General features: G+C 36.6%; 1 protein-coding gene across 1 annotated transcript in view; it reads left to right on the forward strand.

Annotated features, from left to right (window-relative positions):
- MEI4 (meiotic double-stranded break formation protein 4) overlaps nucleotides 1-13,299 on the forward strand; it is an 85,142-nt gene that overhangs the window by 32,078 nt on the left and 39,765 nt on the right. The window contains exon 4 of the mRNA XM_075145346.1: nucleotides 9,637-9,768. Coding sequence (XP_075001447.1) covers nucleotides 9,637-9,768 — 132 coding nt within the window. The remainder of the gene's footprint in view (nucleotides 1-9,636; nucleotides 9,769-13,299) is intronic.

Below are 13,299 nucleotides of genomic sequence, written 5' to 3' on the forward strand. Positions count from 1 at the left end.
TTTACTAATGAACCTTTTTTCATAGTTTAAATTTGTCATGCTTCTCTAGGAAATATTTTTGTGTGCCCAAAATAGGGTGTGTGTTTGTGTTATGGCGATAGGATAGAAATGAAAAGTAAGCTCTGTAGAGCCTTTTATCTATAGCCAGTTGCAAAGACAGCTGAGTATTTCTTGTCTAACATTTTAGTGCTCAACTCCTGCAGTGAAATCCACAACTCTAAACAAGGTACCTCTGTTTTTCCTAGGTATGCATGCCAGATACTTGGCATCTTTAAGTGGTATTCAAAGTAGCTCGCACATTGTGGGCAGAGGGAAAAAGAGTGAAGGACTGGGAAATAAATATCTGAAATCCATTTTCATTTGCAGGGACTGTCTGTAAATCTTAAACACTTAAATGAGACATTGATTTACAGCCCTGAATTTCTTTAAGGATGACCAGCTCACTCTTTAGTTTAAAAACCTAAAAGCTAAAGAATACCTGTTTTCTGTAATTTATCCAGTGACTTTTTCTAAGCAGTCCTCAGATTAAAAATGTGAATCCGTAACTCTTCTGCTCTGAGTGAGCTCACACTTGTTGCTTAGTGTCTTCTGCATCCGTTAACATGGCTTGGCAACTCAGCATCAGCAGGCAGATAGGCAGTTCTTCACTCCTCTAGGCTTCTGACCAGGACTAGTTAAGAAGGAGGAATCAAGAGTAATACAAATTTTAATCTCTCAGGCAGGGAAGACTTTGTATCTAGAGCTGCTTCTTCATAATCAATAGAATATTTACAGTAGGTATTGAAAAAAAGGGCAGCAGTAACATCAGAGTCGTCCGAGTAGTAGCTGCTGTGAATGCTGTTTGTTTAACTGGGATTGATACTGTCTTCCTGTTGACAATATTTACTGGATCCAGCCTCTTGGATGAATTAGATATTTAGATGCCTAATTCACAAATCCCAAGAAGATACAGACGTTCTTGATCTCTGCCAAGATAGTATTGCTTAAAGTAAGTTTGTTGGTGAAAACTCTGGTGCCAGAAGGATCCCAAGTGTCTTCAGTAGTTAGCTGGATTTCTTTATACATCAGTTTCTTGTACTTAGTCTTCAGATGAACTGATGACTTGTGTGTTTGTGTGCCCTCAAGGAAAGTGTTGCCTTTTCTGTAAAGGTGATTGGGGTGAGGTGATATAAGCAAGGTACTTGGGTTTAGTGTATGGAAATGGATTTTACTATTTTAAGGTAGACACTAAATTACATGTGATAGTGATTTGAAGCCCTGAATTCCTCTAAGGATATCCAGGTTGTGCTTTAGTTTTAGGTTTGGGTTTTTTGTTTGTTTCGTTTGCTTTTTTGTTGTTTTTTTAAAAAAAAACACAGAAACTCACAACAGGGTCTGTTATATGTATTTTATCCCATCAACGAGGTATCATTGTTTTATATATATAATCCAGCTAAAGAGGATGTAAGGTGTTCAAAATGGGAAAGACAAGATAAGTCTTCATACTATGAAACTGAAAGAAAAAAAAATATTTTAAGTTTAGAATCAAAGACTCAGAGATGGTGTTATTGTGACTGTAGAATTTCTAATATAGCACACTCCGTATTTGAAACTGAAAGCTAAGAGGAAGTTACCTGGGAGGCAGTTTATCTCAATAACATACAAAGCTTTAGAACAAAGAAGAATAATTAAAGATTTAGAGATAAATGATATAAAATGCAACATGAGTTTACCAGAGGTAACTTGTGGCAGAACAACGTAAGAGCATTCCTTCTAAAATAAACCGTGTTTACAGCTGGGAGATGTGGTAGCTTTTATCTATCTGGTGTTCAATAAAGCATTTGTTATGGAACTCATACTAGAAATATATTAATGAAACTGAAAAAGATGTTCTTTAATGCTTTAATCTTTTGTAATTGGATAAAAAAGCAGCTAGAGAAGTAGAAGCAAGTTGTGCTACATACTGAGTATTTGTACTTGACAGGAAGAGGAGGGGAAAGGTTTGTGTATGTCAGTCAATCACAGGACATACTACTTAAGGGTAGTCCAGTCTCTGCAGGTGCTGGGTCTGGTCTGAGTCTGTCCTCATTACTTGAGCAGTAACAGCCATCTCCTGTGCAGGGAAGGAGAGGGTAAACACCTAGGAAATAGTCTGGGAAATTTGCCTCTGCAGAGGGCTTGGTGGTGTGAAGAAGCAGTAAGGGGGAGGAATAGGAAGGTGGCTGCAGATGCTTCTCTTCTTCACAGCAGTTGCTGTGGTCTCTCATCTCTCCCTCTCCTTGCTGATGTGGCAGCAGCAGCCGGGTCAACTTAGTTTAGCCTGTGGACAGGAGCACGCAGATGCACTCATTACTGCCTGTTTCACTGCGGTACTGGTATTGGGTTGGGTAAAAGCATATTTGGAGCCAGAGGGACCCTGCTGAGCAGCGAATCAGAGAGTGACTTCTAGGCAGCCGTGAAGAAATAAACCTAAGAAAGATATTTTCCGTGAGGAGAAAAAATTGCACCTTCACGCTCGCAGTGTGACATACAAGCTTTATGGTCAGCAAAGATGACTGGGAGAAGTTCATGTATTACACTTCCTTGGAGAACTTCTCTCCCCATTCCACAAATAGAACAAAGCTGAAAGGTTGCACATTTCTTTCAGTGAGTACCATGGTATCTACTGCTGACATTTCTGGCTTTTCCAGCATCATTCACCAAAGTGTTCTGGTTTTCAGAATACTTAGTAGGCTGACTGCAGGTTCTTTGTTTCTCCATCTCCATCAATCATCTGCACAGCATGCAGGTGCTGTATTACAATAATTCTTTCTTGGTTTTGGATTTTAGCAAAGCTTTTGATAGTCTCTCGCAGTATCCTTCTGGATAAACTGTCTAGCACACCGCTAGACAAGTCCATAATACTTTGGGTAAGCAATTGGCTGATAGGTTGAGCCCAAAGACTTATAGTAAATGGTTACGTGAGGCTGGCGGCCAGTCACCACTGGGGTTTACCAGGGCTCAATTTTAGGGCCAGTTCTCTTCAATGTTTTTATAAATGATCTGGACGCAGGAATCAAACATATGTTAAGTAAGTTTGCCGATTGATACTAAACTGGGAGGAGCTGTGGATTCCCTCAGAATAGAGAGGCCTTACAGAGAGATTTGGATAGACTAGAGAGCTGGGCAATCACCAACTGTATGGAATGTAACAAGAGCAAGTGCCGGATTCTCCACCTGGACGGGGCAATCCTTGTTATACATACAAATTGGGGGACAAGAGGCTGGAGAGCAGCCCCATGGAAAGAGATCTGAGGGTTTGGGTTGATGGCAAGTTGAATATGAGTCAGCAGTGTGCTCTGGCAGCCAAAAGGACCGACCGTGTCCTGGGGTGCATTAAGCATAGCAGAGCTAGCCAGTCGAGGGAGGTGATTGTCCCACTCTACGCTGCACTGATGCAGTGTGCCATTTTGGGCGCCTCAATATAAGAAGGACATCAGACTATTAGAGTGCATCCAGAGGAGAGCGACCAAGATGGTGAAAGGTCTTGAGGGCAAGACTTATGAGGAGCAACTGAGGTCACGTGGTTTGTTCAGCTTGGAGAAGAGAAGGCTGAGGGGTGACCCCATCGCAGTCTACAGCTTCCTCACGGGAGGCAGCGGCAGGGGAGGTGCTGATCTCCCCTCTCTCATGACCAGCGATACAACATGAGGAAATGGAATGAAGCTGTGTCAGGGGAAGTTCAGATTGGACATTAGGAAAAGATTCTTCACTGAGAAGAAGTTGGTCACTGGAACAGCCTCCTTAAGGAAGTGGTCACAGCACCAAGCCTGTCAAGAGTTCAAGGAGCATCTGGACAATGCACTTAGTGATATGGTTTAGTCCTGTGAGGAGCAGGGAGTTGGACTCTGATCCTTATGGGTCCCTTCCAACTTGAGATATTCTATGATTCTATGATTTCCTAGATATTGAAATATCTTGGTTTAACTTCATTATTTTTTCACCTTTAAGGAATCTTTTCTTAAAAAAAAAAAAAAACAACTAAAAAATTGTGCATCCCTTTTGCATTTTAGTTTTATTTTTGTAAACAAACAGTTTTGGTGCATGCAGTCAAACGTGTTGCAAATAGACCTGCCTCTATTGTATGTCGCACTGTCTGTCAGAATGTTTTTCAGCCAAAGCTCAGCAAAACAGTACCGAAATACTGTAATATAAAAAGCAGCTTGCAGCAGTGAAGCTAACTGATGGTCCTAGCACAGAACATCAGGTTTAGAAGAGTGAAGAGGAGCGTGAACAAGATTATGAAAGGGTAAGGGCAGAGCAAGGGCTTGAGATGAGGCTTACGGAGCAAAGAATTGGAATAGTATGTATCAAATCCCAAGACTTGAAGATAGGAGAAATAGTGCAGCATAAACAGGGGGAGAGATAAATGACAACCATCAAATTAACAAAGGAAGCAATATGACAGAAAGATAAGAAAGGGGATACTAATACTCTCTGTATAAAAGCGAACATTTTCAATTGACATTGATGAGTTAGGAGTGGCAGTCAGGTTGGACTAAATGGACAAAGGGCAAGAGTGATGTGAATTCAAAGGCAAAAATACTGTTTTGATTTTAACACCTCATAGTTTGAGGATACCTGTTTATTTGCCTTACTTCAATATTGCCAAATATGCCAGTCACTTTCTGAAGAAAGCTGTTACTTGGCATGAAAGTTTTAAGCTAATGAAACAGAAACTAAGGTGCGGTTTTTGTAGTTGCAGCATGTAATGAATCGTGCGACTCATGAAGGAATTGAACTCACAAGTTTTGGATAACTGTAACTAAAGAAAAGTCTAACACATTCTGATAAATGAATTCTAAACAAATAATTAATAAGTAAAGATTTTTATCCTGGTTTCCTGGGGAAACAAGGCTCATAGGAGCGTGCTGTTTGTTTTGCTCGTCAGTCTTTTCCTCTACTAGTAACTTTTGAAACTGATAGCCAGTTTGAAATCACTTGCAAAGAGAAGTGGAAGGTCAAAAATACTTTCCACTTAAAATTGGTGGCTGGGTGGAGGAGAGAGCAAATTAGTATGCTTGAGGCAAGCAGAACATTTGACATTACATGTTCATTTTGGTAACAGCCAGGTGGACAATCCACACATCCTTCCCAGCTACTGGCACAGCATTGCTCGCTCTTGCTCTGCATCCTGAGGAACATGGAAAGAGAACAGAAACTGGGGTGTGGGAGGAGATGATGCACCTCCCGAACAGTGAACTAGACTCCATTATTTTCTTGTTTCTGATCATATGTTTTCTACAATCTAATTTTCTGACTGCTTTTAACTGAGAATCCCTGAAGAGCATAGGTTTTATTTCATCTATACCATTAAGCAAGCCCAAGGGATTAAAACATTTCTGTTCCTTTTTTAACATTTGATGGATTTGAGAGCTGAAGGTATGCTTTTATTTTTAATGAAACTGCATACTATTTGTACTATTATCAGTTTGAATGTTTCCAGAGTTTCATTAGCAATACTTGAGCATTGCTCTGAAACACAAAGTCTTACTTCTGTTCCCTATTTAGAGGTTCATTGCTTATAGGCTATAAATTTGTTCTATATGCATTTAATGCATACAGTCTGTGAGCATTGTTTTAACCTTAATTCTTTTTTGTCTCCTTATTTTCTTAAAATATCCTAAGAGGTCCACCAAAATACAATATTAAATCTGTACTCTTTAATAAATCAGTTAGCAGGTAGGATTTTTCAGTGGCTTCGATATCCATATCTCAAGTACCCTAAGTACCGTCATTACAAAATCCCTATTTACTTCCCTTCGTAGAGGCTCAGACTTTAAATTTTAAGATCCCCTGTCAGCTAGTCCTACAAAATTCCAGCTAGAAAATGGTAACTCTTGCCAAACCAGAAAGGATATGGAAATTTTGTGAAAGATCCTATTTTAGTTAAATCTCAGCTGCTAGCATTAATAACTGCAAAAAAAAAAAAAATTCATTTGCTTCACTATCTGTCTAAAAATCTTGTAAGCAAATAGAAGAGAGCTTAAAAAAGAACAATCGTAATCATGTTTGTGTGTAAATATATACATTTAGTGTGTTCTTTGGGAGAGGTAACACTGAAAAACTACTTTGTTACACCTAATACACACTGAATTCCTATTTAATTTCTGTCTCTGAATTGTTGAATCAGTGAGTTTTACCTGTGTGAGAAGTACGGAATATTGACCAATGCCTAAAGAAATTTCATTAGTTTGTAAAGATGTTAAGCATGTTATATACAACTATTCTTTTTCATCTTAATGTAAGACTTGTTCACACTTCTAATACAGTAGAACGCAATGTAAGGTAGAAGTATTAATGAAAAGGATTAGGCAAAATTTATTTAATTTGTATAGAGACATTTTTAATTGTTGTCTAAAACCTGCTCTAGGTAGAGTGAATTAAGCTTTATTTGACGTAATCTGTTAATAACGTAATCTGCAGAATCATCATGTACTAATTTCCACTGTCTTGGTACCAGAAAAAAAAAATGCTGGTGCTCTTTGAAGGCCGAAAGAGGTGATTCATGAACGGAGAAGTCAAGTTACAAAGGGCAGAGCAATGTCTATTTTGCCTTTTTTTTCTTTTCTTTTCTTTGCTCCTAGTGGTAGCTGCATGTATTGTTTATAGAACACTTGAGACTTCCAGAATGTGATGGGTAAATCATACTAGTCAAGAAAATTAGGAAATCGTGTACTATAAACCCATCAAAGTGGATTCCGTAGACTTAAGCGCTTTACTGTATAAATTTATCTTTGAGTTATAACTAATGCTTATTTTACTTCTGCTTAGGTTAAGGAAGTCATATATTATTTAGGTGACTTTTTTTTTTTTTTTGACCCTTCTGTACTCAAGCCATTACATTGCAACTGCTGGTCAGAAAGGATTGTGGAAGGCTGCTTGATATTTTGCAAGCTGCCCAGTGTAGTAGATCCCAGGAACAACAAATCCATTTTTCTTTTCCCCAGGGAAGAGGCACAAAAGGCTGGGGAAAAGGTGGGGCAGCAGAGGCACTTTCCTGTAAGAAGCATGCAAAAGATTTTGCATTCAGTTTTATTTCATGTTGAAGTGAAACAGTTTTCTCAAATGTGTTATTTGAGATAGAAAAGAAGTGTGAGGTGAAGGGGAAGAAGGAGGGGTCGTAGCCCTAGAATACCAGCAGGCTGCTGACTGCATGAATATTGATTCACTTAGATTAAAGTATCTGCGCTAAGCAGAGTTCAGCGTTCTGACTTCAGACAGCATAAATTTGAACAGGAATCTGTCACATCCATGTGAGTGCTGTAACTCAGCAAACAGGAGTTCAACGGTCTCCTTACTCCCTCACGTTTTGAAAAGGAACACTACTCTGGATTGTTTAGTTCGCTTGCTTGCCAAAGGCAAATTAGCAAGTATACTCACTGTTAGGCTCTGAAAATATGGAACTATAAAATATGTATCCATCCTTAATTTATAAAAAGAAGTAAAAATTATTGGGGACTTTAAGGAAAAATGTGCTATTTTTTAGCATTATTTAAACCTGTAAGTAATGATTTGAAGCAGTCTTACTCTTTTGGAACATGTGTGCTGTCAAGGCAGAACTATCCAAGTGTGGCAAACATAGTTTCTGTCATACAGTTTTAGTAGATACTATGGAAGATCTTTCAAAACTGTAAATGTCTAGATTATTTTTAGGAAGAGGAGTCATTGTTTTGTTTGGAAGGGCGTACATTTCCAGTATATGGAAGTCTGATTTTAATTCATATATCCTCAAAGCATATGTAGGTGCATGCATTACATTATCCTTTCATATAATTTTAATTGTTCAGAAGCCTATTTTTATCTCACCTTCATTCCCATTTCATCTTTATGGAATCTGTGGTGTATACATTTATGAATCATTTTAATCTCACAGATTTTCAAAGCTATATGTGTACAATTTATGAATTCTTTTTAATATGAGTAGTTTACTTTGTATCTCTGACTGCAGATTTGATTCTGAACATAACACTCGTCTGTCTTTTATAGCTTTCTTTTTATATTTGTTTTGGAATTACATGCTAAAGTGAGATCATTAACACCAAAGATTAATTAAAGTTTGATTGTTGTGACTGTGAGTAGGAGATTGTCTCATATTGGGCAGATGATAGCCAAGCTGATCAAACTCCTTAGCTTTAAGAGGCGGGTAAACAGGCATTGCATCAACTGGCAGGGCAGTTGGACCATCTGATCAGGCAGACAAGCAGTAACTGCAAACGGGAAGCTACGTAATTAATGGTTTTTACAGAAAAAGTTTTCAGTCCACCTCACTATCTGCTTACCTTGCTCAAAATTTTGTCAGTAACGTCTTTATGGGAGACAGTGTTGAAAAGCAGACTAAAGCCAAGGTGGACGATACTCACTGCTTTCCCCTCGCCCACTCAGCCAGTCATCTAATTGTAGAAGGCGATCAGGTTGGTTAAGTACGGTTTCCCCTTAATAAATCCATGCTACTACCGGATTGCCTTCCTGCCTTTTGTGTGTTTGGAAGTGCTTTCCAGGAGCATTCATCCCGTGCAAACTTGTATATGGTGGGCAAACAGATTCTCATGTATGTGTGTGTGTGTGTGTATACACATGTGAGCTGGCTAGAGGAATAAACTAGATTGTTAGTAGGATGCGGTGGTCTGCTTTTGAGTGGTTAAGACATGGTAGTTATTCTTAGACGTACAAATTTGGGTCAGAGTATCCTTTTGTCAGTCAAAAATACTCATCTACAAAGAGATACTGAACATTAATGTTGTAGGGGTATACATTTGTATAAAAATATAAATTATAGTAATTATATTAAATATATATTACTTTTTTCTTTGAAAGAACTCCAGTACATTTATATATAGAAATGATAATTTCTTCTGGTAGTGTTTTATGAAATAATGTCGTGTTTACTTTGTAAAGCAGTATGTTTCATTACATAATGGCTATACATTTCCATTTCAGGGAACAAAGAAAACAGTTTTTATTTTTTTTAATAGCAAAGACTGTGGTAAAAAAAAAATTACTAATATAATTCTCATGTAACTTCACATCACTCTTCCTGCGGTTCAAGAGAAATGCCTTGGTTACAGCTTGTTAAAGAACAATATGAAAGTGTATTGTTTGAATTTGAAAATATGGTGTATATTCTGTCAGTTAGCATTTAATCAAGTTTCTTCCTGCTAACTCTATTGACAGAAAACTCCAGTATAGCTCTTAGCTTGCTCATGCATTTGAATTGCAAAGAATGCATTTGTCCATTTGTCTACCTGTGACAAACAGAATTACTGTATGTGCAGGGTAGTCACCCACTTTCTATGACAGCAGATGGGCATGATGACAGATAATGCTGAAAAGCTGCCTCCTGGGGAATTCACACTCTTGGAGGAGTTTGTTCATACGACAGTTTCCTGTAGCGCTAATCTTTTGAGAAAGTGAAGTTTCTAGGTAATGGATGTGGTTTTCTCATATATCTCATATGTATGTAATTAATAGAGTTTTAAAATCTCTAAAATTTTGAATTTTACTTTTTTTCTTTAAAATTTTAATATGTAAATCCCATTTCTATTTAAGGTAATTGTTTGGGGTAAAAAAGACAGAGGTGTATTTTGAAAGATTGAATTTACTATTATTTCTCTTCAGTTTCAGGCACTGCATGCTATATCACACACATTGGTTTTGCTAGGAAGGAACAACATACTAAGAAATTCTGTAATATCTTTTCTACTGTCAGAGGTACGTCAGTTTGCTGAGCAGCTGTTGCAAGCTCACCAGGTACTGTCATCTTTTCTTTTGGAGAAGGGCTGAAGAGTGGAGTGTTGGGGAGTGTTTTGTCTGTATCTATTTGTTTCATAAGATGTAATAAATGGATCATTCTATAGAATATGCAGGTTTAAGAACCCAGAAAATGTTATCACCTAGCTTTAACAGCAGATTCAAAAAAGATATATAAAGTATATAAATCAAAAAAGATATATAAAGTATAGTTATGGACAAAGGTAAAATTATCAGACTGTATAATAAATAGACTGGTTTTTTTTAAATAGGTTTTAAGATCACACTATATAATTTGGAAAATGCTTGAAATAATTAGTTAAAACAATTATTGCAATATGTAAATTGTGGGCCATGCAGGCAATACAACTTAGGTATCCAGCTGGACCCACAAAGAATTATGGCTATCTCTAGCTCATGTAAAACTGGAAAGGAAGTTGCATTATTTTATTTCAGAATTAGATTTCATGTTTCACATTATAATATTAATTTGCATGATACAAAAGTTATCCAGCACTTAAAATTGTATTTAGTTTGTTGCAATGAGTAGGAGATGAAGAGCAGAATAGAATGGAGAGAATATATTTGGTAAAAATATATTTTTAGGTTAAATTTTTTCCAGTAAACTAGAGAGTTTAAAAAAAAAAGAGAGAGAGACAGTAAGTGGGTGTTCCTTTAACATTTAGAGAAGAGATGTATGAAATAAATTGGTGTTTCATAGATTTTTCATGTATTTGTGTGTGGTGGTATGTATTTAATGCAAACTGTTCAATCTCATTTGGGATTATGACTTGATTGTACACTATCCTAGAAAGGTGAATAAAAAGAAAGCACACAGCTTTTTATTTGGTGGAAAATAGAATTATTGACATATATATAAAACATTCATCATAGGTATATGTAGTGGTGGTCCAGTTTAACAGATGTTTTAAGTGTTGCTCAAGCAGTCTTAACTTTATTCTTTTTCTCTCTAGGATATGATATGGCAGTAAGTTCTGACTGCTAGAGAGGGAATATGTAATTTCCAACCCAAATTTATAGTGTGTTTGAATTATCTTCTGAAAAGGCTTCAGAAAGGCCAGTTTTGAAAGAATTAGACAATGAGCTGTGTCTTATTTTAAGTCATTAGTAGCATACCAGAGTTACTGATGGCAGCCAAAAGCAAACAGACTTTAAACAAATGTAAGGATAGGGAAGTGTGTAATTAAAAAAAAGTTCTGTTTTTTAAGTTTAAACAAGTCGCTAATATTTAACGTTATTAAATCTCAACTGTTTAACAGAATTAGTCATCCCTCCTTTCAGCAGAGTTTTTGCTGCAGCAGAGTAGCAGAGTAGCAACACAGAACTCTCCAGTGCTCCACACTGATGAAAAGCTTACATTGAGCATTGCACTTTGCTGAATTACTTACTATGGTTCTACTTAACCTTGCCACACTGTATTTATTTTAAGTATTACTTTCATATTTGGTACATAAAATTTACTGCTAAAAATTTCTAAAAGAAGTTTGACTCCTCTTTGGCTTCGCTTTATGTTGGAAACAATCATATATTTGATTTTAAGATCATAATAAGAGAGATTACAAAACTGCCTAACTTGCAGTTAAGAAAATGGAAGTAAATTAGTATCCTGTGATTTTAACTGTAAAAGATTCTCTTTAACTACATTAGTGATTTTGATTTTTCTAATGGCAAATTATTTTATTACTGACTATGTAATTTGTATATTTATGGGAAGATAGTAGAAGACTTGATTCATATATAAGTATAGAGAAGTTGGTAATTTAATCCCTGAACAATTCTTATACCGCAGCTGGTATAATAAATTGCTTAAATGCCAGTCTCACTAGGGTGGTTTGGTAGCCCTAGTTGATGTGTACAGCAATTTTCCTTTTTTTACCTCTGGGAAAGCTATCACTCTTTTTGATTTCCCCCCACCCCCACTGTAAAGAAACAGAAACCTTCAATTGTACTTCCTAGAGAAGTGGAAGAAAGTTGTATCTAGCGCTGAAGGGAAGGTGCCGGTGGAGTGGGAAACCATTTCCAGAGGGATAGAGACTTGTATTCCTTTATTGAAAATAAAAAATAACGATGTTTTTGATCTTGTAAATTTATTCTGTTTCTTCATGCTTAGTATATATGGACTGAGATTTGGGACAGTAAAATGCGTTTGTTATTTGACCTTTCCAGCTTCAGGACCAAATCCTTTTTCAGGTTAAGTCTTTGCTACCTGCAGCCCTCCATCTGTCTCATTTTAATTACCTTGCATTTGTGCTTGCTGCAAATGTTAGCCATTATCAGTCCACAGTACCGATTTTCAGACTTTCTACTACCAAGAGCCTCTCTTTACAAGTGAGGAAATGTATGTTTATTATTGTGCAACAGGAAACATAGGAAGATTTTCTGATAAAACACTTAATAAGGTTCCCTTTCACCCTTTTTTTTAAACAGGTCTTTCTGTTCACCAAGAGAAATAATTTAATTCTCTCATATTCAAGAATTTAGAGCCATGTTTACATAAGGAGAGTTTCTTGCTCTGCTTCTGCTTCCTCCCACTAAGTTGTCAGTCTACCTTCTGCTACTGAAATGTGGTAGACCCTCTTTTTTCTTTTTTTTTTTTTTTTTTTAACTGATACAGTAACTTGTTTATTTATAATTTCCTCATCCAGCATTATAAGCGCTGCTTGGAAGATTAATGCATCTTGATCAAACAACCACAAACCATGGTCTGGAATAGGACTTTCATATAATCTTACCAAAGCTTATGGGGCTTTCTTTTGAGTCCTTTTAAAACACTTTGCATTTAAGTGGCCATCAGAAGAATAAGTGAGCTTCAGGCACTTAGGCAGAGACTCCAATGGCTAATTTTACAATGACAAAGTAGTCTTGAAATGTTCACTTCCCCAACTCAGTGTTGGCCTTTTTCTGGGAATAGCAGAAGGTTCAAGGCAGCTGAATTTGAAGGCGCAGGAGCTGTGCGTGTGTCTGTATCTGACACTTTGTAGGACTATAAGATTTTGAAAAGCTGCAGTTCATGTAGGGAAAGTAACTGAAGTTCTGGTTTGCTTAGCTTGCTGCGAAGTCAGTGTTTTTAAAGTTTATGCATTCTTGCATTTAGTCCAAATAGATGTATTGTTTTCATTTACAAACCCTTATACGTTCTATATGTGATAATTATTTCTGGAAATATTGCTTAACAAAAACCTTTCTACTTATCACAATAGGACACTAAATTCTAGTATTTCTGCCAGCCTGATTTACAGACCTGTTTCGGAATGTTTCTGACTTTGTATAGCGTTACTTTTGGTAGGCATGATTCTAAAAAGGATTGATTTTTTTTTTCTTGTTTTATAATCAAAACTAACAATATGATATCAGTTTGAAATATACCAAATGACAGCTTTAAAAAAAATTTCTTCATAAATACTTAAATTAGAATTTGCAGAAGGATAATACTTTATATAATCAAACTTCATTAGCTGACAAGTATCCTAATCCTGTTTTGTTACTTAAGCAAAACTGCTGTTAATTGCA

The sequence above is a fragment of the Calonectris borealis genome, chromosome 3 (assembly GCF_964195595.1).
Source record: "Calonectris borealis chromosome 3, bCalBor7.hap1.2, whole genome shotgun sequence".
NCBI lineage: Eukaryota > Metazoa > Chordata > Aves > Procellariiformes > Procellariidae > Calonectris > Calonectris borealis.